The 27,500-nt window shown below is 44.3% G+C and overlaps 1 protein-coding gene across 3 annotated transcripts in view; it reads right to left on the reverse strand.

The window, feature by feature from the left end:
• The window catches only part of LOC110503314 (numb-like protein), a 77,122-nt gene that overhangs the window by 18,906 nt on the left and 30,716 nt on the right, over positions 1-27,500 (reverse strand). For 2 of the 3 annotated variants that reach the window (XM_036961495.2, XM_036961494.2), the window contains exon 2: positions 11,238-11,388. In XM_036961495.2, coding sequence (XP_036817390.1) covers positions 11,238-11,363 — 126 coding nt within the window. In that variant the 5' untranslated portion in view covers positions 11,364-11,388. Of the gene's footprint in view, positions 1-11,237; positions 11,389-14,812; positions 14,995-27,500 lie in introns of all 3 variants that reach the window. The other variant, XM_036961496.2, reaches the window with a different exon arrangement.

Here is a 27,500-nt window from a genome sequence, read left to right on the forward strand (position 1 = left end):
TTGGAGAGACAATTAGGTTGCCAGAATGTTTTTTGTCAAATATAAACCCATTCCTCTGAGCCAAGCCAGCAGAGTGGAAAACATACCGAAAAGGTGCCTCAAATAGATTGTATACTATTTTTCCGCAGAGGCCTTTTGAAAGCATGAGTCACTTTATTTACCCCATTTAGAGTTATGTGTGGCTTAGTGAGTGTGTGACAGAGAAAAGAGAGAGAGAGAGAGAGAGAGAGAGAGAGAGAGAGAGAGAGAGAGAGAGAGAGAGAGAGAGAGAGAGAGAGAGAGAGAGAGAGAGAGAGAGAGAGAGAGAGGGCGGGCGGGCGGGCGGGCGGGGGAGAGAGAGGGGGAGGAGAGAGAGAGCGGGGGGGGGGGTAAGAAAAAGAGGCAATGTTCCATCAAAAAGATTTCATCACTGAGCAAATTTCAGGTCTTCTGAGCGCAAACTTTAACAGTTGTGAAAATTCTGTGCAACTCTCGGTGCACGATTACTGTGAACACCGAGGCTGTACTCCCTTTAAATTAGTTTTAACAGTGATCAAGTGGCTATTGTGGCTATTTGATCCTAACGTAGGCCTAAGAAAGTGGTCAAACATCAAAACAATGGCGAAAATGTCCTTCAGACAAGTAGGTAACTGAAACTGTTGTTGAAACTGAAACTAAATGTTTAATGCAAGAAACCACTTTACAAAATATAAAATGCATCATCATTCCCATACCATTATTACAGAGAATTAGACAAATGATGCTACCCTCTGCCTATTGGCTACTTAGTTTATTCAAGCCTGTCTCAAAATACAATACTGCCCCTTTAAGACAAAAAAAGCTCTTTACCTGACTTGCTTTTCAAAGATGTCTAGAAATGCACACCTTTCGTGCTCTTGTAGGAAGCATTGCTGACTACAAATGATCTATATCTGGGCTATTAACTCACTAAGAAAGGACATTAACAAAATGTGCACACGTGGCTACATGTAGCCCTCGCTTTCATCTCAAAACAAGTGTATCTACTCATGGCTGCTCATGCTGTAAAAACAGTCCAGTTCAAGGTGAATGGCACATATCCATATATGGCAATGGTCTATTTGTATATAGGCATACTGCAGCTCTGATTGGTTATGCTGCACCAGTCTGTGTAGAGTATGTGCTTGTCAATGCAATAGAATCCTACTCCAATGCAATCTGCCTACAACAAAATCTTTTGTATAGTTAGTTTTGCATAGTCTTGCATAGTTAATTTTGTTTCTGTATGTGGCATTGAAAGTGGCTAATAGTGTGTTGATTCCATCACAATTCCCACAGGAAAGGGACATGCTGAGTGAAGTTAAATCTCGTGCTACTCCATGCACGCTGATATTTCTTCTGTGCAACCTGGGGAACTCTGTGCCCACGTGCAGTTTAGAGGGAACATTGGAGAGAGGGAGATCAAGAGAGAAAGAAAGAGAGGGAGAAAAAGAGAGAGACAGAGAAAGAGAGAGAGAGAGAGAGAGAGAGAGAGAGAGAGAGAGAGAGAGAGAGAGAGAGAGAGAGAGAGGCCGATACACGCTAATTATCCAAATCCAGAAAAGAGCCGTTAAATTCTACAACCACCTAAAAGGAAGCGATTCCCAAACCTTCCACAACAAAGCCATCACCTACAGAGAGATGAACCTGGGGAAGTGACCCCTAAGCAATCTGGTCCTGGGGCTCTGTTCACAAACACAAACAGACCCCACAGAGCCCCAAGACAGCAACACAATTAGACCCAACCAAATCATGAGAAAACAAAAAGATAATTACTTGGCACATTGGAAAGTATTAACAAAAAAACTGAGCAAACTAGAATGCTATTTGGCCCTAAATAGAGAGTATACAGTGGCAGAATACCTGACCACTGTGACTGACCCAAACTTAAGGAAAGCTTTGACTATGTACAGACAGTGAGCATAGCCTTGCTATTGAGAAAGGCCACCGTAGGCAGACCTGGCTCTCAAGAGAAGACAGGCTATGTGTCACGCCCTGACCATAGTTTACTTTGTATTTTCTATGTTTTGATTGGTCAGGGTGTGATCTGAGTGGGTATTCTATGTTTCATGTCTTGTTTGTCTATTTCTATGTTCAGCCTGATATGGTTCTCAGTCAGAGGCAGGTGTTCGTCATTGTCTCTGATTGGGAACCATATTTAGGTAGCCTGGGTTTCACTGTGTGTTTGTGGGTGATTGTTCCTGTCCTTAGTGTTAGTTTGCACCAGTTTAGGCTGTTTCGGTTTTCATTACGTTTATTATTTTGCACTGTTTGTATTTAGATTCGTGTTGCTATAGTCAATAAACATGGATCGTAATCTACACGCCGCATTTTGGTCCGACTCTCCTTCACATACAGAAAACCGTGACAGAATCACCCACCACAAAAGGACCAAGCAGCGTGTCAACAGGCAGGAGCAGCGCGAGGAGATGCGCAATAAGGATTTCTGGACATGGGAGGAAATCCTTGACGGGAGAGGACCCTGGGCTAAACCAGGGGAGTGTAGCCGCCCAAAGGTGCAGTGGGAGAAGAAACAACAGGAGCAGCCCAAAGAGGAGTGCAGTATGGAGTATACGACTTGGGAGGAGATCGACAGGTGGGCGGCCGACCCAGGGAGAGTGCCGGAGCCCGCCTGGGATTCGATGGAGCAGTGCGCGGAAGGATATAGGAGAATGGAGTTTGCGAAGCAAGCAAGGCGGCGCGGACGGAGGCCCCATAGTCAGCCCCAAAAATTTCTTGGGGGGGGGCTCAGGGAGAGTGTGGCAGAGTCAGGAGCCAGACCTGAGCCAACTCTCCCTGTTTATCGTGAGGAGCCAAGGAGGAGACCAGAACCAGAGCCGGTGTTGGAGGTGAGTGAAACAGAGACTGTGAAGGAGTTAATGGGGAAATTGGAGGAGAGAGAAATGAGGGAGTTGCTGTGTTGGTGCATTTTGCATAGAATTCGCCTGACGGAACGTGTCAGGGATTTGATGGCACCTGGGTTAGCGCTCCATACTCGTCCTGAGGTCCGTTTTAGTCGGCTGGTGAAGTTGGTTCCAGTCTCACGCATCAGGCCTCCTGTGCCCATCCCTAGCCTTGCACGTCCTGTGCCAGCACTATGCATCAGGCCTACAGTGCGCCTCGCCTGTTCAGCGCAGCCAGAGCCTCTCTCATCTCATGCGCTATCGGAGTCTTCCGCCTGTTCAGCGCAGCTAGAGCCTCTTTTCTCTCCTGCGCTATCGGAGTCTCCTGCCTGTTCAGCGCAGCCAGAGCTTTTCTCCTCTCCTGCGCTGCCGGAGTCTCCCGCCTGTTCAGCGCAGCCAGAGCCTCTCTTCTCTACTGCGCTATCGGAGTCTCCCGACTGTTCAGCGCAGCCAGAGCCTTTCTACTCTCCTGCGCTGCCGGAGTCTCCCGCCTGTTCAGCGCAGCCAGAGCCTTTCTGCTCTCCTGCGCTGCCGGAATCTCCCGCCTGTTCAGCGCAGCCGGAGCCTCTCTCCTCTCCTGCGCTGTCGGAGTCTCCCGCCTGTTCAGCGCAGCCAGAACTGCCAGTCTGCATGAAGCAGCCCGAGCTGCCAGTCTGCAAGGAGCTGTCAGTCTGCATGGAGCAGCCTGAGCTGTCCGTCTGCATGGAGCAGCCTGAGCTGTCAGTTTGCAAGGAGCAGCCAGAACTGTCAGTCTACATGAAGCAGCCAGAGCTGCCAGTCTGCAAGGAGCTGCCAGTCTGCAAGGAGCTGCCTGTCTGCAGGATGCCGCTAAAGCTGCCAGCCTGCAAGGAGCTGCCAGCCTGCAAGGAGCTGCCAGTCTGCAAGGAGCTGCCAGTCTGCAAGGAGCTGCCAGTCTGCAAGGAGCTGCCAGTCTGCAAGGAGCCGCCAGAGCTGCCTGTCGGCATGGAGCTGCCAGTCAGCATGGAGCAGCCAGAGCTGCCAGTCTGCAAGGAGCTGCCAGTCTGCAAGGAGCTGCCAGTCTGCAAGGAGCTGCCAGTCTGCAAGGAGCCGCCAGAGCTGCCTGTCGGCATGGAGCTGCCAGTCAGCATGGAGCTGCCAGTCTGCAAGGAGCTGCCAGTCTGCAAGGAGCCGCCAGAGCTGCCTGTCGGCATGGAGCTGCCTGTCGGCATGGAGCTGCCAGTCAGTATGGAGCAGCCAGAGCCCCCAGTCAGCATGGAGCCCCCAGTCAGCATGGAGCAGCCAGTCAGCATGGAGCAGCCAGAGCTGCCAGTCGGCATGGAGCTGCCAGTCAGCATGGAGCAGCCAGAGCTGCCAGTCTGCAAGGAGCTGCCAGTCTGCAAGGAGCTGCCAGCCTGCAAGGAGCTGTCAGTCTGCATGGAGCTGCCTGTCTGCAAGGAGCCGCCAGAGCTGCCTGTCTGCAAGGAGCCGCCAGAGCTGCCAGTCTGCAAGGAGCCGCCAGAGCTGCCAGTTAGCATGGAGCAGCCAGGGCCGCCAGTCAGCATGGAGCAGCCAGTCAGCATGGAGCAGCCAGAGCTGCCAGTCGGCATGGAGCTGCCAGTCGGCATGGAGCTGCCAGTCAGTATGGAGCAGCCAGAGCCGCCAGTCAGCATGGAGCAGCCAGTCAGCATGGAGCAGCCAGAGCTGCCAGTCGGCATGGAGCTGCCAGTCAGCATGGAGCAGCCAGAGCTGCCAGTCAGCATTGAGCAGCCAGTCAGCATGGAGCAGCCAGATCTGCCGGTCGACCAGACTCTCCCAGATCTGCCAGTCGTCCAGACTCTTCCAGATCTGCCAGTCGACCAGACTCTTCCAGATCTGCCAGTCGTCCAGACTCTTCCAGATCTGCCAGTCGTCCAGACTCTTCCAGATCTGCCAGTCGTCCAGACTCTTCCAGATCTGCCAGTCGTCCAGACTCTTCCAGATCTGCCAGTCGTCCAGACTCTTCCAGATCTGCCAGTCGTCCAGACTCTTCCAGATCTGCCAGTCGTCCAGACTCTTCCAGATCTGCCAGTCGTCCAGACTCTTTCAGATCTGCCAGTCGACCAGACTTTTCCAGATCTGCCAGTCGACCAGACTTTTCCAGATCTGCCAGTCGACCAGACTCTTCCAGATCCGCCAGTCGACCAGACTCTTCCAGATCCGCCAGTCGACCAGATTCTCCCAGATCCGCCAGTCGACCAGATTCTCCCAGATCCGCCAGTCGACCAGATTCTCCCAGATCCGCCAGTCGACCAGATTCTCCCAGATCCGCCAGTCGACCAGATTCTCCCAGATCCGCCAGTCGACCAGATTCTCCCAGATCCGCCAGTCGACCAGACTCTTCCAGATCCGCCAGTCGACCAGACTCTTCCAGATCCGCCAGTCGACCAGACTCTTCCAGATCCGCCAGTCGACCAGACTCTTCCAGATCCGCCAGTCGACCAGACTCTTCCAGATCTGCCCGTCGTCCAGACTCTCCCAGATCCGCCAGTCGACCAGATTCTCCCAGATCCGCCAGTCGACCAGATTCTCCCAGATCCGCCAGTCGACCAGATTCTCCCAGATCCGCCAGTCGACCAGATTCTCCCAGATCCGCCAGTCGACCAGATTCTCCCAGATCCGCCAGTCGACCAGATTCTCCCAGATCTGCTAGTCGACCAGGATCTGCTGAAACCGCCAGCCAGCCAGGTTCTGGTAGTTTCTACTACCTGCCTGGGCTTCCTCTCAGTGCTGAGCTTCTTCTCAGTGCTGAGCTTCCTCTCAGTGCTGAGCTACCCATCTGTCCCGAGTTACCTCTGTCCCGAGCTGTCCCTCTGTCCCATGTTATCATTGTGGTGGGTAACCTATTTAGGGACGTTTAGGAGGGGGATTAAAACTGTCATTGAGTGGGGTCCACTTCCAGCGCCAGAGCCGCCACCGCGGACAGATGCCCACCCAGACCCTCCCCTATAGGTTCAGGTTTTGCGGCCGGAGTCCGCACCTTGGGGGGGGGGGTACTGTCACGCCCTGACCATAGTTTACTTTGTATTTTCTATGTTTTGATTGGTCAGGGTGTGATCTGAGTGGGTATTCTATGTTTCATGTCTTGTCTATTTCTATGTTCAGCCTGATATGGTTCTCAGTCAGAGGCAGGTGTTCGTCATTGTTTCTGATTGGGAACCATATTTAGGTAGCCTGGGTTTCACTGTGTGTTTGTGGGTGATTGTTCCTGTCCTTAGTGTTAGTTTGCACCAGTTTAGGCTGTTTCGGTTTTCATTACGTTTATTATTTTGCACTGTTTGTATTTAGATTCGTGTTGCTATAGTCAATAAACATGGATCGTAATCTACACGCCGCATTTTGGTCCGACTCTCCTTCACATACAGAAAACCGTGACACTATGTGCACACTGCCCACAAAATGAGGTGGAAACTGAGCTGCCCTTCCTAACCTCCTGCCCAATGTATGACCATATTAGAGACACATAATTCCTTCAGATTACAAAGATCCACAAAGAATTCGAAAACAAAACCGATTTTGATAAAGTCCCATATCTACTGGGTGAAATACCACAGTGTGCCATCACAGCAGAAAGATTTGTGGCCTGTTGCCACAAGAAAATGGCAACCAGTGAAGAACAAACACCATTGTAAATACAACCCATATTTATGTTTATTTATTTTCCCTTTTGTACTTTAACCATTTGCACATCGTTACAGCACTGTATATAAACATAATATGACATTTGTAATGTCTTTATTCTTTTGGAACTTCTGTGACTATAATGTTTACTGTTCATTTGTATTGTTTATTTCACTTTTGTATATTATCTACTTCACTTGCTTTGGCAATGTTAACATATGTTTCCCATGCCAATAAAGCCCCTTGAATTTAATTTAATTGAGAGAGAAAGACCTTGTGTAGCCTTTGGCCTGCCTCCAAACACTACTGCTAGGTGCTCCAAACAACTGCTACTATGCTCTTGTAGCAAGACGGCACCGAAAGACACGCTCGCCTTGTTACTAGCTCTATAAGCATTTCGCTGCACCTGCTATAACACCTGGAAATCTGTGTAAGCGACCAATAAACGTACGATTTTTATAGACCTTTTTAACAGCTTTTTGACGAGGACCCCAAAGAACTTGCGGTGCGTTTGTAAACAACAGCTGTTCGGTTGCGGCTGTAAAGCAAGCTATGCTAGCTAACTTAGTCTAGTTCAGGGGTAGATCACGAGCTACCAGTAGCTACCAGTAGCTCACAGCCCAGCTATGAGTAGCTCGCCAAGCAATTATGAAAGTACATGCATTTTTTTATTTGTTCCATTGCAAACAGTCATAAACATAAAACTCCCAGCTATTATCCAATCAAACCCACATTTACATTATCCCACCCCAGGTTTGCCATTATTGGCTTAAAAAGCCAAACATAAAATAATATCTGCCAATTAACATCCAGCAATATTGCCAGACAGTCTGTTTTGTGTGAGCGTTTGTTTATCACTCCATGAAGCCAGATAGCGATGCTAATGATAACTGTTTTGTGGGTAGACAGAAAGACTTTCCCCAATAACCTCAATTAAATGTTAACTGCAAAGTAAGGTTGCCTCACAGAACTATATCATGATTCGTTGTATCAATTGGGTGGTCAATGTTTTTTTAAACTCCGCCATGACGTGCTGCAGCAGTAGGCCTAACAACAGAAACATTGCTAGACCGGCACCAAAGACAGTACAGTACAATATGAAGATAAGCTAAATCTGCTTCTCCGATAAGACTCCCCGAACACACTTGTAGGTGACGTCATGGCGACATTGGGTAGCTAAGCTCATGCGTAGAAACACGTAATCGGTTCTGACGGTCATCGCACGCCGAACTGTACATGTGCAGGCCATCAAATTAAAGGCACTATTTCGATGTAAATTTGTTTTTTGACCAAAATGAAAACGTGTCAGTTTGTCTCTCACGGGGTTGGTGTTATAACATGTTCAACTACTTAAAGACATTGGGTCGAATCTAGGACGAGCCTTTAGATTTCAAGACAATTAACAACTAAGGAAGAGTTTTTCACTTCTCTCATTTACGTCTCAAACCCCAAACCCTGGCCTGGTCTGTTTGGTCTATTTCACAAGTGTTCCCGCAAGTTTTGCGATGTTGCGCCTCTGTGTTTAGAAACCCTGTGCTAACACATTCCTCTCTTGCTAGATGCGCAATTAAAGTGGAATTACACTCAAAAATCTAATCTCCTGATGTGATTTACGCATTGACATGGACTCAGAAGATCAATTTTCGTTTGTTTCTCTATGAATAATTAAACTGTTGAGAGGAACAAAAATAAAAACAATTCTAAACCAGGTAAAATAAAACAGCGAAAATAGATTTGGGGAAAAACAAAAGATAATTTCATGGGGCCTGTCATGCCAGATACTGTTTATTTATTTATTTTTTTTTTTGAATTTTGTTTATTGTCAGCACGCTGGAGAGGTTCCAACAAATTCAATTCACCATAGTACACATGCCAATCAGGAGCTCTGCCTGGGCAGTCCCAACAGTTGTCTTATATACAGCTATACACAGACAAGTTATATTTGCATAATTTAGCATAATTAATTAATCATTCATCCAGGTGACAGACCAATACAGTTTTTTATTTCATTTCATTTTTACCCCTTTGTAACCAAAAATCTCAAATTTGGACCAAAGGACAGATTTAGACCGGTCTAATGTCCATTGCTCGTGTTTCTTGACCCAAGCAAGTCTCTTCTTATTCGTTTCCTTCAGTAGTGGTTTCTTTGCAACAATTAGACCACGAAGGCCTGATTTACAGCAGTCTCCTCTGAACAGTTGATGTTGAGATGTGTCTGTTACTTGAACTCTGTGAAGCATTTATTTGGGCTGCAATTTCTGAGTCTGGTAAGTCTAATGAACTATTCCTCTGCAGCAGAGGTAACTCTGGGTCTTCCTTTCCTGTGGCGGTCCTCATGAGAGCTAGTTTCATCATAGCTCTTGATGGTTTTTGCGACTGCACTTGAAGAAACTTTCAAAGTTCTTGAAATGTTCTGTATTGACTGACCTTCATGCCTTAAAGTAATGATTGACTGTCGTTTCTCTTTTCTTATTTGAGCTGTTCTTGCCATAATATGGACTTTTACCAAATAGTGCTATCTTCTGTATACCACCCCTACCTTGTCACAACACAACTGATTGGCTCAAATGCAATAAGAAGGAAAGAAATTCCACAAAATAACTTTCAACAAGGCATATCTGTTAATTTAAATTAATTCCAGGTGACTACCCCATGAAGCTGGTTGAGATATTGCCAAGAGTGTTCAAAGCCATCATCAAGGCAAAGGGTGGCTGCATTGAATAATCCCAAATATAAAATATATTTTGATTTGTTTAACACCTTTTCTGGTTACTACGTGATTCCATATGTGTTACTTCATAGTTTTGATGTCTTCACTATTATTCTACAATGTAGAAAATAGTAAAAATAAAGAAATACCCTGGAATGAGTAAGTGTGTCCAAACTTTTGACTGGTACTGTATACTATTGGTTTACTGTTAGAATTGGTTGTAAGACTACAAAAATATTGTTAAAAATAACAATACATAGACCTAGAACATGCATGGTCAACCTTGCTGCTAGAGATCTAGCTACTGGGTGTGCAGGTTTCGGTTCCAGCTCAGCCCTGACATTCTGCTGATTATTTGTATTAGACACTATTCATTTCACTTTCTTCTTTGTACGATATGAAATAAAGTGTTGATTCTTTGAATGAAGTATAGTGTGTTTTTTGGTCATTGAACATTCCCTGTTTGTCTGTTTTATTTGGTTGTCACTCATTTTGTCTGATGATATTGCACAGATCTGAAGCTGATGTCCTTGATCCTTGGTGTGGGTGTAACAAACCCTTCATGGCTGACCTAGGATGCAAACCCTGTCCACAACAGCACTTCATACCCACAAAGCAGCGTCCATTATCCTACCAAAACCATGTGACAACCAAATAAAACAGACAAACAGGATGACATGCACGGGACAGAGACATTACTAGCAAATACCACTGTCATGAGCTAGTGCAGAAAGGAACACATTGAGGTTCATTGGGATTTCATTTCAAAACACATGTTGCTTGAAATAAAGTTGCAAGTTGTTTGCTTCATGATATGTATCATCCCGGTGTAATTACATGCAGTTCAAAATGATCCCCTCAAAGTCTCACCACTGGCGTTTGTGTTATAGTCTAGCAGCTAGCTTTACTACAAACCACTAGCTAAATCGCATAACATCAGGTCGATAATATGTGCCTAGCGCAAGCTAGCGGTTCGTTAAAACTACAGTATGTTTCTTAATTGAAACCTAGTGGGCCATACAATTGGGTAAACTACAGTTTTGTTTTGAAGGAAGCAGCTGAAGAGCTAGGAGAGACAGATTGGTGAGGGGGAGAGAGGCGTTGATAGTGGGGTAATGACTGCTGCTAGCAATTCTTGCTGGGGATCTGAAGCATGCCATCATGGGTCTTTTCCATTAGAAATGTTCCCTCCTATCTATCCACCCTCCCTCCCTCTTTCAATCTCACTCACCCTCTCTATCGCTGCCCTCATCCCTCACTTCCCCCATCCTTCCTCCCCTGTGTCCCTTTTTCTCTGCCTCTTCTCTCTTACTGTTCCCCTCTCTACTGCCCTAGAGCAGCACTCTGATAGTACTCCTTCACTATTCTGTTCGTTAAAGTTGCATATAAGGATCCATCTATCCTACGCATAGACTACAGCTGATTTTGGGGAACCAGAGTGGAACTACTAAGAGCGTGCTTATATACCACAATGCAGTTGGGCTGTCGTATAATGCTTAATTGGGGAGAAGGCAAATCACCTCAGACAAAGGGGTGGAAGAGAATCACGCAGCAGTTTCACCAGGGAGGAGGTAGAATTTATCTCTCCCCATCCACCCTTAGGCACTATTCACTATTGATCTCTCCCCATCCACCCTTAGGCACTATTCACTATTGATCTCTCCCCATCCACTGGGCCTCCAGAAAGACTTAGAGACAGCTAAGTCTGATCACTAGAACTAGGATCATCATTACTGTCAGGTTCTGTTCTGTTCCACTGATCACACCGCCATGGGACTTAGGATAAGAGTAAAAGTAAAAGTCAGAACTAAGTTCGATCTAAGGCTAGATTTAGGTGTGATTTTGTAATACGAAACACAACTTCCTTCCCTGATGTCCCAGTTAGTATACCAATTGAATCTTATAACTCAACATTTTGAACCAAAAGATTAAGAGTAATAATAGTTAGGTTGAGGTTTAGTTAAGAGTCAGTTTACGACCAGGTCCCAGGACAGGGGTCTCAGTCTTACCCTGACGGGGAAGTTGCATTTGCCCTTGCGTACGGCCTCCTCATCGGCCTGCCACTGGTGGGGTCTGCTGGCCTCTGGCACGTAGGTGGGCTTCTTCCTGCGCAGGCTCTGGCGCAGCTTATTCATTTCCGGGGTCTGGGGCTCCCTGTTGCTATGGAGACAGAGACACACAGGGGGGCGAGGTCAGTATGTGTTAAGCTGTGTGCTCGTGACAGCCATGGGGGTGAAACGACAGTGACAAGAAATGACACCTCTACTCTGAAAGCGAGAGAGACAACTATGGTAGCCCAGAGGGACAAACCCTTTTTTAAAGAAAGAAAGCGTTTGTCCCTATGGGCCACTGCAGACAACGCTGTAACTGAGATAAGCGAATGATAGGTGTGTGAAAACGCTACCATCCTTTACAACCTAGCAATTTAATCCATATTATCATCATTAAATATCTATACAGAGCTATATCTGTTAGATTTGTTTAATCTCATTTCCATCAGTGTTTAGGGTTACAGGTAGAGCTAGACCACGAAGCCAGACAGTCCTTTCATCCTGTGGGCTTTGAACATCGGAATTTTTGCCGGATGTAAACACACACACACACACACACACACACACACACACACACACACACACACACACACACACACACACACACACACACACACTTAATTAGGCCATTCAGCCTGAATACCTCATTTGCATTGGTAATTTCAACATCTTCATAATGAAACATGATGACACTATCAAAACAAGACCTGTTAAAAAATGCTAATGAGTCTTTTTTTTTGTGGGAGTCAGTTTCTCGCTGTACGAAGTATGAAAACTGAACCAGAGAAAGAGAAACATCTCAGAATATCGCACGGCCCAGTTTAAAGCGGAACAGACATCCTCTCAAATGATCTTACCATCTTGGGCATCTCGGCGGTCTTGCCCCAAGCTTCGGCATTCTTTTCTCCTGGCTTTCACTAAGTATTTGTCTAGTGGGTGTGTTGAAGTCTTTCCAACGGTATGATCAGAAAGTATAATCAGCTGATCTCGATAAAGCTCTTCCAAAGCAATCTGTCAGCCCTGTAGAACTGTTCTCCTCCCGTAAACACACGGGCTAAGCTTTATATACTGACTCAAACACACTGTTATTAGATGAGCCTATGACACACACATTCACACACTCACCGCTTCCCGTAAGCTCTGTCACCTTACGGGATGGGTAGCAGGTGTGAGGCATGGCATGGCGGAAGTGAAAGTGTGTGTAAGGTTGGGTGTGTGTACAGGCACATTGGGATCTGTTTACGTGGGGCGTTTAAATGAGCCTGGTGTCGCTGGCATTGCTGGCATGTGCCCTCTGCCAAGAGCGGCAGGTCCCTCAGAGGCCAGACGGGAGGGGTGTTTCTGGGCAGCATGCTGGCAGCGCGGCACCTGGCCGGCGGCCCCCACTGGGGCAGGTGCAGGAAGGGGGGGGGCGAGGGGCAGCTGGCGTCAGATGTCTCCCCAGGGAAGGAGCAGGGGAGTGGGCTTGGAGACATGGGGGGACCAGCCCAGGCAGGGGCCAGGGCTCTGGGTGTTCTGCTCCAGTTTCAGGGCTGATCTAATGGACTTGCTATGAGGTCATGTGATCTAACGGCTGAGCTCCTGCCAAGGAGGCTGCAGAGGGACAGAGGGGAGGAGAACGAGAAGTATAGACGGAGGGAGTGAGAGCGAGAGAGGAGTGTAAGAGAGGGTAATGGAGAATGAGAGAGCAGGAGGTAAAGTGTTGGAAAGGGAGAGGAGAAGACGGGGGTGAGAGGGATGGGGGAGGGGGGAGGGGGCTTTGAAATCTCAATCTCATCTGATTGAGGTCACAGTGTTGCTGCGTGCCTCTCTCTGCCAGGGTGTCAACCCCCTGTACCCAGCACCCTGCCACTCACCCCAGTCAGTACAGACCCAGCATTCAGAGGATGGCACACTGGCACTGCCAGACCAAACTGCAGCCAGAGGGCAGTGAAGGAAACATTGACAACATCCCCCATCCCCCTTTACACCCCAACCTCTCACGTCTAACTTCTTATAGGCCTAGACCCCTGTAGCTTTACAAAACATGCATTTCCAAGGCTGAGTACAGACATCCCGACACACAGACACAGACACACACACATACGTTTGTTTAACTATCCTTGTGGGGACCAAACAATTGATTCCCGTTCAAAATACTATTTTCCCTAACCCATAACCCTAACTCTAACTCTAACCTTAACCCCAAACCCCTAACCGAACCTTAACTTCTAACCCTTGCCCCTGAGCCTAAAATATCATTTTTCATTGTGGGGATCGGCGAAGGATAGTAAAAAAATACACACACACACACACACACACACACACACGCACACACACACACACACAGTATAGGCCCATGCCAAGTTTCAACAAAGAACAAATAGTTGCACCTCACCCAATGTTTTAATTTTAAAAATGATTTTTAAATTTGACCTTTATTTAACTAGGCAAGCCAGTTAAGAACAAATTCTTATTTTCAATGACGGCCTAGGAACAGTGGGTTAACTGCCTTATTCAGGGGCAGAACAACAGATTTGCACCTTGTCAGCTCAGGGATTTGATTTTGCAACCTTGCGGTTACTAGTCCAACGCTCGAACCACGAGGCTACCCGACGCCCCACATCTGGAGTACATTGTAACGGGAAAGCGTGTTTGGACGGGGAATGACCTATGGCTTTTTGTCTTTCTTTTGTTTACCGTAGACTGAAGTCATCCTCCCGTTTTGCCCACTCCCTCACCCCGGTTCTTTTCCTTTCTCTGTCTATCTCTCCCCCTCTATGCCTCTCTCTCTCTCTCTCTTTCTCTCTGTCTCTGTCTCTCTCTCTCTTTGTCTCTCTCTCTCTCTCACTCACTCTCTCTCTCTCTCTCTCTCTCTCTCTCTCTCTCTCGGTCTCTCTGAGATTCGCATTCACAACACTAATCAGGCAGGAAACATGTTTTTTAAACACTACTAAAATATTGCACACCACTGTTTAAGAGACCAAGGTAAACATTCTGCACAGCGCTCCATGTTTGGCAACGGAGACCTTTTGAATGAAACAGCAACAATATAAGAGTTATTACATTGGAGGGAGGAGTGTGTGTGTGTGTGTGTGTGTGTGTGTGTGTGTGTGTGTGTGTGTGTGTGTGTGTGTGATGAGTGCGCCCTTCAGCCAAAGCAGCCCCATTAGAACAGTGTACAGCTGGAGCCTGAGGACATACTATCATTGCATCCAATCAAAATAACCAGGAGGAGCCGCCACACAGCTGGCCAACAACACAGAGCCAGCCCAACAAATACTTTCCCTCACCTATACCCGTCCACAATCACAGACTCCTCCTCCCTAAAACCCACTCCCACTGTTTGGCTGGCAGACATAACCACAGTGGTGCTGAATTTGTCAGCATCCAATTTGTCAGCATCCAACCCTCACCGCATCTTAATGTGTATTGTCTTGTACATTGTGAGGCACTGTAGGCTTCTGATATACATTCAAAGCCAATAAATAGTATTACTGTTATTCATTGTCATCCTTATCAACACAAAACAGCAGCTATAAATGTCCGTTTACCAGCCGTTTACCAGCCGCAGGGACGCATCTCTCTCAGATACCCATCTCTCTCTCTCGCTCTCTCCATCTCCTCTATCTCTCCCTCTCTCTCTCTCCTCCTCCTTTCTCCTGTGTCTGTGGCTGCAGGAGGGAGATGCAGCAGTGGATCTGTCCCTTTAAGAGTGTCTCCCTGAGAGTTGATCCTGCTCCATGGGAGGGAGAGAGAGAGAGAGAGAGAGAGAGAGAGAGAGAGAGAGAGAGAGTCAAGCTGCAGCTGTGAAAGTGACAGTCCTCTCCCACTGTGTGTCCCTTCCCAGCATTACCGTGAGCTGTCCAGACACACAGCTAGTAGGGCAACATACCACCCTGTATGACAGTCTCCACATGCAACATGGGACCGGGCTGGCGTAGGGGGTGGGTATTAGTGTGTGACGGTGTGCATAAACAACCTGTTTCTCTCTCACTCTCTCTCCCTCTCTCTGAATGTCTCCCTTTCTCTCTGTGCATCTGTCATACAAACCATGGCGTGTTGAATACCTCTGTTTTTATACCCTTTTCTAAGGTTTTCTCTCCTTTGTGATTTAATCAACCTTCTTCCTCCCTCTATCTCTGTCAGTGACCTATATTCCTCCTCTGCATCTCTCCATCTCCTCCTCCTCCCTTCACCTTGCTCTAGCCACAGATATACAAGCCTGGAATCGGAGCACTAGATTACAGCTACATGGGCTTTCTTTTCTCTCTCAGTCACGGTGCACATAAGCCCCTGAGATATTAACAACAGGAATCAGAGAAGTAGAGCAGGCAGTAGGGAGTGTGTGTGTGTGTGTGTATCTGTATGTGTGCATGCGTGCGTGTGTGTGTCAGAGAAAATAAAGTGAAAAGATATAAAAACAAGGCCATGTGTGTGTCTCTGTGTGTGTGTGTGTGTGTGTGTGTGTGTGTGTGTGTGTGTGTGTGTGTGTGTGTGTGTGTGTGTGTGTGTGTGTGTGTGTGTGTGTGTGTGTGTGTATTAGTGGGTGGAGGTAAACGATGGGAAACATATGGAGAAAGAGAGAAAGAGAATTGTGAGAGAGAGAGAGAGAGAGAGAGAGAGAGAGAGAGAGAGGAGGAGTGGGAGGATAGGGAACAGAAACAAAGAGAGACAGATAGTGGTGAAACAGCCAAATAAAACTAGGATGGACTATAGCATAGTAAAACATCAGTAAAACAGAGTTGGGTCACCACACATACACACACAGCATTGAGGCCACTCAATAGTGGAACATCATAGTACACACACACAAACACACAGATAGTGAATTTAGAGATAACCATCCTAAATTAATTTGAGAGGGCCCCTACATTCAATTTGACTATGGAAAAAAAAGTATTTCTGTTCTAGCCTGTGGAAACAATTTGAGACAAAACCACTCCACATGCTCACTAGGTTTGCAGAACATTGGACTAGTTCGTTCAGTAATGGTAGTAACTATAGATGAACAACAGAGTTTCACATTCACACAGCCTTCAGAGAGAGAAATATAGTTCTCTCTTAACATAAGTATTATGGTCTTCCACAGTTATAAAAGCCTGGCCGCGGGGCAGGGAGCAGGGAAAACGTTTATCAATGCTAACGGGAAGTAGACCAACTAGCCGTGTTCAGGGGTAAGCCGCTGCCGCACTGTGGCAGACAGCTAATGATTCCATTCTACCAGAGATAAGGGAGCGTTGCGGGAACGTTCCCCGGCCAGGTCAAAAAGACAGAGGTGAGGAATGGTGAGTAAGTGAGGAAAAAAACTTCTAATGTATAAAATCAGGAAGCATATTTATGATGTTACCTTCGTTCTATTTCCTCGGCTCATCTGCCTTTCTATGTGTGTTTGATGTGGACAAAGCCGTTTTATTAAAAGACACGCACACAAATGCACCTTCACACACACACACACACACACACACACACACACACACACACACACACACACACACACACACACACACACACACACACACACACACACACACACACACACACACACACACACACACACACACACACAGTGCAGCCTCAGGATGACCCAATTTTCAGGACCTCTCAGACACCAAATGTAAAAATGTAAATACTCAGTGATATTTATATAATGAATATGAACTCGGAGGGCAAAAATTATTAAACATTAAACCACTGAACCTCTCACAAAAGCCTTCAATCATACAAAAACTAAAGTTAAATCTGAACTGGTTCACCAGCAGATTAGTAAAAATGGCTCACTCCGTGTTCAAGAATGGCCTTTTCCCCTTTATTCAGATTACAATCTCTCACTTTCAGTTATTTGCAAATGAAATCATCTCCAAAATATCTCTATTTTTAAAACAAACAATAGAAAGCTGGTTGCAATTCCAGTTTAAACCACCAGAAAAGACAGAACAAATATTACAACAAATATTATGGTTAAACTGAAATATACTAACCGATAAAAACCATTATCTTTTATTTTTAATTTTTATAAAATCATAGATAGGACTGGTGGAGTTGTCACACACGCAGTTAACAAAAATATATGGAAATGTCTGCTCTATCCAAAATTACAACCAACTGACTGCAGCATTACCGCAAATATGTAGGAGCCAAGGGGAAAGGGGAGAAGGTAAGGAACATGTCTGTTGGTCCTGCATTAAAGACCAAAATTGTCTTGAGAAAATTGTGATAAATAAAAAAGTATACCAGTTTAATTTAAGGACCTAATATAGAGCTGCGCCATATAGATTGCAAATTAGTTTGGAGTAGATTTTTGATGTACCGATTCCATGACACATGGTTTATGAACTGATACAGTGCCTTGCGAAAGTATTCGGCCCCCTTGAACTTTGCGACCTTTTGCCACATTTCAGGCTTCAAACATAAAGATATAAAACTGTATTTTTTTTGTGAAGAATCAACAACAAGTGGGACACAATCATGGAGTGGAACGACATTTATTGGATATTTCAAACTTTTTTAACAAATCAAAAACTGAAAAATTGGGCGTGCAAAATTATTCAGCCCCTTTACTTTCAGTGCAGTAAACTCTCTCCAGAAGTTCAGTGAGGATATCTGAATGATCCAATGTTGACCTACATGACTACTGATGATAAATACAATCCACCTGTGTGTAATCAAGTCTCCGTGTAAATGCACCTGCACTGTGATAGTCTCAGAGGTCCGTTAAAAGCACAGAGAGCATCATGAAGAACAAGGAACACACCAGGCAGGTCCGAGATACTGTTGTGAAGAAGTTTAAAGCCGGATTTGGATACAAAAAGATTTCCCAAGCTTTAAACATCCCAAGGAGCACTGTGCAAGCGATAATATTGAAATGGAAGGAGTATCAGACCACTGCAAATCTACCAAGACCTGGCCATCCCTTTAAACTTTCAGCTCATACAAGGAGAAGACTGATCAGAGATGCAGCCAAGAGGCCCATGATCACTCTGGATGAACTGCAGAGATCTACAGCTGAGGTGGGGGACTCTGTCCATAGGACAACAATCAGTCGTATATTGCACAAATCTGGCCTTTATGGAATAGTGGCAAGAAGAAAGCAATTTCTTAAAGATATCCATAAAAAGTGTTGTTTAAAGTTTGCCACAAGCCACCTGGGAGACACACCAAACATGTGGAAGAAGGTGCTCTGGTCAGATGAAACCAAAATTGAACTTTTCGGCAACAATGCAAAACGTTATGTTTGGCGTAAAAGCAACACAGCTGAACACACCATCCCCACTGTCAAACATGCTGGTGGCAGCATCATAGTTTGGGCCTGCTTTTCTTCAGCAGGGACAGGGAAGATGGTTAAAATTGATGGGAAGATGGATGGAGCCAAATACAGGACCATTCTGGAAGAATGATGGAGTCTGCAAAAGACCTGAGACTGGGACGGAGATTTGTCTTCCAACAAGACAATGATCCAAAACATAAAGCAAAATCTACAATGGAATGGTTCAAAAATAAACATATCCAGGTGTTAGAATGGCCAAGTCAAAGTCCAGACCTGAATCCAATCGAGAATCTGTGGAAAGAACTGAAAACTGCTGTTCACAAATGCTCTCCATCCAACCTCACTGAGCTCGAGCTGTTTTGCAAGGAGGAATGGGAAAAAATTTCAGTCTCTCGATGTGCAAAACTGATAGAGACATACCCCAAGCGACTTACAGCTGTAATCGCAGCAAAAGGTGGCGCTACAAAGCATTAACTTAAGGGGGCTGAATAATTTTGCACGCCCAATTTTTCAGTTTTTGATTTGTTAAAAAAGTTTGAAATATCCAATAAATGTCGTTCCACTTCATGATTGTGTCTCACTTGTTGTTGATTCTTCACAAAAAAATACAGTTTTATATCTTTATGTTTGAAGCCTGAAATGTGGCAAAAGGTCGCAAAGTTCAAGGGGGCCGAATACTTTCGCAAGGCACTGTATATAAAACGAAGCCGGATTCAAAACTTAGAATTATTTTTTACATTTTGCAACCAATAGAATGTTCTATATGTGGGGGATACAACCATCCCAGCTCTGCAGATTTTGCCGGGAAGAGACAGAATCATTAGATCACTTGTTTTGGTACTCTCCATATGTAGCTTGTTTCTGGTCACAGGTTCAGGAATGGCTGAAAAATTGCCACATGTACTTGGAGCTAACTCTGCAAATAGCACTGCTGGGTGATCTAAAAAGTCATAGTCAATCGATCAATAATACAATAATACTCTTAGCAAAGGTGCTTATCTTTCATTTACAATCTCTAGAAACTGTGAGAATAGAAAGGTATTTCCTTTACAAGCTTATTGGCGTCGGCTAATGGGGATCCTAATAAATCAAATCAAATCAAAATGATTCAAGCCTGTCTCAAAATACAACACTGCCTCTTTAAGACAACAAAAGCTCTTTACCTGACACACTTTTCAAAGATGTCTAGAAATGTACACGTTTTGTGCTCCTGATAGGATGCAATCACTCCCCTATTGCTGACTACAAATGATCTATATCTGGGCTAATAACTCACTAACAAGCAAAGGATATGAACAAAATGTGCACACGTGGCAACATGCAGCTCTCACCTTGATCTCAAAACAAGCGCATCTACTCAACCGCTCATGCTGTAAACACAGTCCAGTTCAAAGTGAATGGCACAGATCCATATTTGACAATGGTCTATTTGCATATAGGCCTCCTGCAGCTCTGATTGATTATGCCGCACCGGTCTGTGTAGAGTATGGGCTGAGTCGTGCGTGTCAATGCGATAGAATCGTATTCCGATGCGTTCTGACTACAACAATATCGCTTGCATAGTTTGTTTTGTTTTGGTATGTTGCATTGAAAGTGGCTAACATTGCGTTGATTCAATCACATTTGCCACAGTAAAGGGAAACGTTGATAGTGTTAACAGGGAAAACTGTATAATAGTGGTCACCAAACTTTTCTGAGTCAAAATGAAAGCCGAGATCTACCGCTCAGATTTTTTTTAACATGACTTTAAAAAAACGTAAGCCTATGCAACATTAACCAATTAAAAACAGTAATGTTTTTGCAGTGAGCTATACATTATCAACGCATATTGGCTTTGCTTGAATTGCCCTGCCAATGCATTGATGATCGGGCCATTTTTGTAAATTTAAAATACAAAATTTGAGGCAGGGTTATGATCACACCGGTATGATCACACCGTCGTTGTATTACTTGTGAGGCACAGCTGCGTGAGAATACATTTAAATCATTAGTTTTTATTTTTATTTTACTGAGCATCTATTGGTCAGTCTCAGCAGAGGGAGAGAGCAGTAGACTGAAGGTCTGCCTCTCAACATCCCTCCACTCTGCCTTTCATCAAATGGGCACTGTCTTCCAGCTGATGGCGAAACTCGAGTCGCACCGCGTTATTTCTGCCTCATGCACAAATTCATGTTGTTACTCCTATAAACAGAGAAAGTGAAATATTCCTCGATATTAAAAAAGACTCAAGCCGCTAATAATAACAACAACGAAAGCCTATAGATACACTTTCCTACCCCCTGTATATAGCCTCCTTATTGTTCTTTTTTAAATGTTATATTTTACTTCAGTTTATTTAGTCAATATTTTCTTAACACTTATTTTTCTTAAAACTGCATTGTTGGTTAAGGGCTTGTAAGTATGCATTTCACAGTAAGGTCTACTACACCTGTTGTATTCGGTTGTATTCAGCATTTCACAGTAAGGTCTGTTGTATTCGGTTGTATTCAGCATTTCACAGTAAGGTCTACTACACCTGTTGTATTCGGTTGTATTCAGCATTTCACAGTAAGGTCTACTACACCTGTTGTATTCGGTTGTATTCAGCATTTCACAGTAAGGTCTACTACACCTGTTGTATTCGGTTGTATTCAGCATTTCACAGTAAGGTCTACTACACCTGTTGTATTCGGTTGTATTCAGCATTTCACAGTAAGGTCTACTACACCTGTTGTATTCGGTTGTATTCAGCATTTCACAGTAAGGTCTACTACACCTGTTGTATTCGGTTGTATTCAGCATTTCACAGTAAGGTCTACTACACCTGTTGTATTCGGTTGTATTCAGCATTTCACAGTAAGGTCTACTACACCTGTTGTATTCGGTTGTATTCAGCATTTCACAGTAAGGTCTACTACACCTGTTGTATTCGGTTGTATTCAGCATTTCACAGTAAGGTCTACTACACCTGTTGTATTCGGTTGTATTCAGCATTTCACAGTAAGGTCTACTACACCTGTTGTATTCGGTTGTATTCAGCATTTCACAGTAAGGTCTACTACACCTGTTGTATTCGGTTGTATTCAGCATTTCACAGTAAGGTCTACTACACCTGTTGTATTCGGTTGTATTCAGCATTTCACAGTAAGGTCTGTTGTATTCGGTTGTATTCAGCATTTCACAGTAAGGTCTACTACACCTGTTGTATTCGTCGCATGTGACAAATAAGATTTGATTTGAATAATGCCAACAGCCTGAGACGAATAAAAACAAATAGGAACATCAGGCTTTATCGTTGAGTTTTTTTTACAGAAATGTTTGGCATTCGACTAGGAATGCCTTGGAGATTGACCAGTAGATCGCTATCGACTGCTCTAGAAAGTTGAGTGAAGTTCAATCTCGTGGTTCTCTATGTGGGCTGAGATTTCTTCTGCGAGGCAGTCCCGGGGGGAGGTGCGTGGGAGTCCCACACAGCTTAGAGGGAACATTGGTTGAGGGTAGCTGAAAGTTGGGACTAAAAACAAACAAAAGATAAATCATGTAAATCATACTGTCCGTGAAATGTATGTAGTATGTATGTGTGTAGTATGTATGTGTGTAGTATGTATGTGTGTAGTATGTATGTGTGTAGTATGTATAAGCTGGAAGTGGAAGCATTGTTGTATTGTTGTCCAAGTATTGTTGTCCATTAGTTTACTCCAATTAGGGGAGAGGTGGCAGGGTAAGGGGAAAATGATAAAGAAGGGTAGGGGTGGAATACAGAAGACGGCCCTCTTTGGTAAAAGACCAAGTACATATTATGGCAAAACAGCTCAAATAAGCAAAGAGAAACGACAGTCCATCATTACTTTACAACATGAACTTTTAACGTTTCTTCAAGTGCAATTGCAAAAACCATCAAGCGCTATGATGAAACTGGCTCTCATGACACCCACCACAGGAAAGGAAGACCCAGAGTTACCTCTGTGCAGAGGATACATTCATTAGAGTTACCAGCCTCAGAAATCGCAGCCCAAATAAATGCTTCACAGAGTTCAAGTAAAGGACACGTCTCAACATCAACTGTTCAGAGGAGACTGAGTGAATCAGGCCTTCATGGTTGAATTGTTGCAAAGAAACCACTACTGAAGGAAACCAATAAGAAGAGACTTGCTTGGGTCAAGGAACAAGAGCAATGGACATTAGACCGGTCGAAATCTGTCCTTTGGTCCAAATTTGAGATTTTTGGTTACAAAGTAGGTGAACAGATGATATCCACATGTGTGGTTCCCAGCTTGAAGCATGGAGGAGGTGTGATGGTGTGGGGGTGCTTTGCTGGTGACACTGTCAGGGATTTATTTAGAATTCAATGCACACTTTACCAGCATGGCTACCACAGCATTCTGCAGCGATACGCCATCCCATCTGGTTTGCACTTAGTGGGACAATCATTTGTTTTTTAACAGGACAATGACACAACACACCTCCAGGCTGTGTAAGGGCTATTTGACCAAGGAGAGTGATGGAGTGCTGCATCAGATGACCTGGCCTCTACAATCACCCAACGTAAACCCAATTGAGATGGTTTGGGATGAGTTTGACCCTAGAGTGAAGGAAAAGCATCGGACAAGTGCTCAGCATATGTGGGAACTCCTTCAAGACTGTTGGAAAAGCATTCCAGGTGAAGCTGGTTGAGAAAATGCCAACAGTGTGCAAAGCTGTCATCAAGGCAAAGGGTGGCTACTTTGATGAATCTAAAATCTAAAATATATTTGATTTGTTTAACATTTTTTTGGTTACTGCATGATTCCATATGTGTTATTGCATAGTTTTGATGTCTTCACTTTTATTCTACAATGTAGAAAATAGTAAAAATAAAGACAAACCCTTGAATGAGTAGGTGTGTCCAAACTTTTGACTGATACTGTATATTTACAACAACAAAAATATAAATATATATATATATATATATACACACACACTACCATTCAAAAGTTTGGGGTCACTTAGAAATGTCCTTGTTTTTGAAAGAAAATTGCATTTTTTGTCCAGCTTAACCATATGGTACATAAGAAGTGCCCATCAAGCCAATCCAATTTGTGGGAGGTGTTTCAGGAAGCAATGGGTGAAATCTCTTCAGATTACCTCAACAAATTGACAACTACAACACCAAAGGTCTGCAAGGCTGTAATTGCTGCAAATGGAGGATTATTAAAGCAAAGTTTGAAGAACACAATTAATATTTCAATTAAAAATCATTATTTATAACCTTGTCAACGTCTTGACTATATTTCTATTCATTTTGCAACTCATTTCATGTATGTTTTCATGGAAAACAAGGACATTTCTAAGTAACCCCAAACCTTTGAACGGTAGTGTATATGGGGGGGATTGGAAATGATGCAGACAAAAACATGTAATACTGAGAGACTCAGAGCAAGAAAAGTCAGCTCGTCCCCACGACAACCGGCTGTTTCCACTCCCCCTCTCTCCATCCCACATATCCTACCCCCTCCCTCCACCCCTTCTCTGTGTGTGTCTCGTTGTGGAATGAGGGAGCGGAACCAAGCCCACATAAACGGGGGTAGCAGTGTTTTGACTACTGTCTGACCCTGGGAGAACAGGTCGGCCCCACTTCATTCCAGTGATACGCAACTCTGGGGTCAGCGGTCCTTCCTGCTGATGTCACATTAGCCATAGTTAATTTGATGCAGAGAGAAACCCCTGAGGAGAGGACAGGCCAGAACTGTATAGGAACCCTGCTAATACATCATCATCTGTAGTCTGCACTGGCAACACTCAGAAATACAACAGTAATGCTCTAGTGGTTACAGTACAGTATGAAGGCCTGTGTACTGGAATGGGATGGTTATGCATATTACTATGAGCGTGGGCTGTGTGCTGGTGCGTGTGCGTGTGTGCGTGAAAGCTAATGTGGAGAGACAGATGGAACAGAGGCTGTCATGTGTAGAGGCAGTCTTCAGCCTGACGTACTGACACTCTCTCTAACCAGCACAGACTTCCTGTCTGCCTGTCTGCCTGGGACGGTCTCCTCTCTACCCTCCATCACCCCTGTTCATCCACAGTTCACCAGCCCTGGGTCCTATTCATTTTACACCAAAGAGAAGAACACAGGATGAAACAGGGAGGGAATACCTGAACTTTGTACAATAAGAAATGCTCATTTTCCATTTTCCGTTTTAAAAAATGGTTACGTGTCGTTATGAATATAACCCAGCTCTCTCTACCACTGTCACTATGCTAGCGACTGCCTGTAGCACCCCCATCCATCACATAGCACCACTCTCTCACCCATCATTGTGCAACTAAACTAGAGGTCGACCGATTATGATTTATCAACGCCGATACCGATTATTGGAGGACCAAAAAGAGCCAATACCGATTAAATCGGCCTATTTTTTTTACATTTATTTGTAAGAATGACAATTACAACAATACTGAATGAACACTTATATTAACTTAATATAATACATAAATAAAAATCAATTTAGCCTCAAATAAATAATGAAATATGTTCAATTTGGTTTCAATAATGCAAAAACAGAGTGTTGGAGAAGAAAGTAAAAGTGCAATATGTGCCATGTAAAAAAAGCTAACGTTTAAGTTCCTTGCTCAGAACATGAGAACATATGAAAGCTGGTGGTTCCTTTTAACATGAGACTTCAATATTCCAAGGTAAGAGGTTTTAGGTTGAATTTAATATAGTATTTCTAGGACTATTTCTCTCTATACCCTTTGTATTCCATATACCTTTGACTATTGGATGTTCTTATAGGCACTTTAGTATTGCCAGTGTAACAGTATAGCTTCCATCCCTCTCCTCGCCCCTACCTGGGCTCGAACCAGGAACACATCGCCAACAACCACCCTCGAAGCAGCATTACCCATGCAGAGCAAGGGGAACAACTACTCCAAATCTAAGAGCGAGTGACGTTTGAAACGCTATTAGCACGCACCCCACTAACTAGCTAGCCATTTCACATCAATTACACCAGCCTAATCTCAGAGGGTGATAGGCTTGAAGTCATAAACAGCTCAATGCTAGAAGCATTGCGAAGAGCTGCTGGCAAAACGCACGAAAGTGCTGTTTGAATGAATGCTTACGAGCCTGCTGCTGCCTACCACCGCTCAGTCAGACTGCTCTATCAAATATCAAATCATAGACTTAATTATAAAATAATAACACACAGAAATACAAGCAATTGGTCATTAATATGGTCGAATCCGGAAACTATCATTTCGAAAACAAAACGTTTATTATTATCGCATACACCCTGACTCTGCATGTAATGAACGCAAGAGAAGTGACACAATTTTACCTGGTTAATATTGCCTGCTAACCTGGATTTCTTTTAGCTAAATATGCAGGTTTAAAAATATATACTTCGGTGTATTGATGTTATGAAAGGCATTGATGTTTATGTTTAGGTACACGTTGGAGCAACGACAGTCCTTTTTCCGCGAATGCGCACCACATCGATTATATGTAACGCAGGACACGCTAGATAAACTAGTAATATCATCAACCATGTGTAGTTAACTAGTAATTATGATTGATTGATTGTTTTTTATAAGATTAGTTTAATGCTAGCTGGCAACTTACCTTGGCTTCCTACTGCATTCCAGTAACAGGTAGGCTCCTCGTGGAGTGCAATGAGAGGCAGGTGGTTAGAGCGTTGGACTAGTTAACTGTAAGGTTGCAAGATTGAATCCTCGAGCTGACAAAAAAAATGTGTTGTTCTGCCCCTGAGCAAGGCAGTTAACCCACCATTCCTAGGCCGTCATTGAAAATAAGAACGTGTTCTTAACTGACTTGCCTAGTTAAATAATACATTTTTTAAAAATTGGCCAAGTCGGTGTCCACAAATACTGATTTCCGGTTGTTATGAAACCTTGAAATCGTCCGTAATTAATCGCCTATTCCGATTAATTGGTCGACCTCTAAACTAAACATTGCAAGTCGAGGGCCAGTAGGAGGCACCCTTTCCTCTGGTCTAAAGAAAATATCCCAATGACCCATGGCAGTGATTGGGACATTGCCCTGTATAGGGTGCCGTCTTTCGGGTGGGACATTAAAAAGGTGTCCCGACTCTGTCGTCACTAAAGATCCCATTGCACTTATCAAAAGAGTAGGTTAACCCTGGTGTTAACCCTGGTGTCCTGGCTAAATTCCCAATCCATCGCAGTCACCTAATCATCCCCAGTTTACCCCCCCCCCTCCCCTGTAACTATTCCCCAGGTCGTTCTCAGTCAATTCACCTGGTAAAATAAGGGTTAAAGAAGAAATAATAATATTCCCCTCAATCCCCACCATACATCATTCCACCTTCACACTTACTCTATAGCAAATCCCTCTCTGTCACTGTCTCTCTCTCCATCCCCTCTCATAGTTCTTCCAGCAGACACTCTCTCTCATTCCACATCTACATTCATGTCAGTTAGGCCATGCCGTAATTCAATCACCCTCCAACACGGTAATATGAACCATGCATGCGTAGGATGTGATGGCAGTGTGGGCGACAAGCAGGACTGTGGACTCTGATGTGAGGTAGGTTATACTGAAATACAGGGCATTCGGAAAGTATTCAGACCCATTCCCTTTTTCCACATTTTGTTACGTTACAGCCTTATTCTAAAATTGATTTAAATTATATTTATTCTTTATAAATCTACACACAGTACCCCATAATGACAAAGTAATAACAGGTTTTCATACATTTTGGCAAATGTATAAAAAAATAAAAAATAAAATACTTTATTTACATGAGTATTCAGACCCTTTGCTATGAGACTCAAAATTGAGCTCAGGTGCATCCTGTTTCCATTGATCATCCTTGAGATGTTTCTACAACTTTTTCGGAGTCCACCTGTGGTAAATTCAATTGATTGGAAATGATTTGGATAGGCACACAGTTGACAATGCATGTTAGAGCAAAAACCAAGCCATTAGGTCGAAGGAATTGTCTGAGAAAGGATTGTGCTGAGGCATTGATCTG

This window comes from Oncorhynchus mykiss, chromosome 24 (genome assembly GCF_057628025.1).
Source record: "Oncorhynchus mykiss isolate SJ-2025 chromosome 24, ASM5762802v1, whole genome shotgun sequence".
Taxonomy (NCBI): Eukaryota; Metazoa; Chordata; class Actinopteri; order Salmoniformes; family Salmonidae; genus Oncorhynchus; species Oncorhynchus mykiss.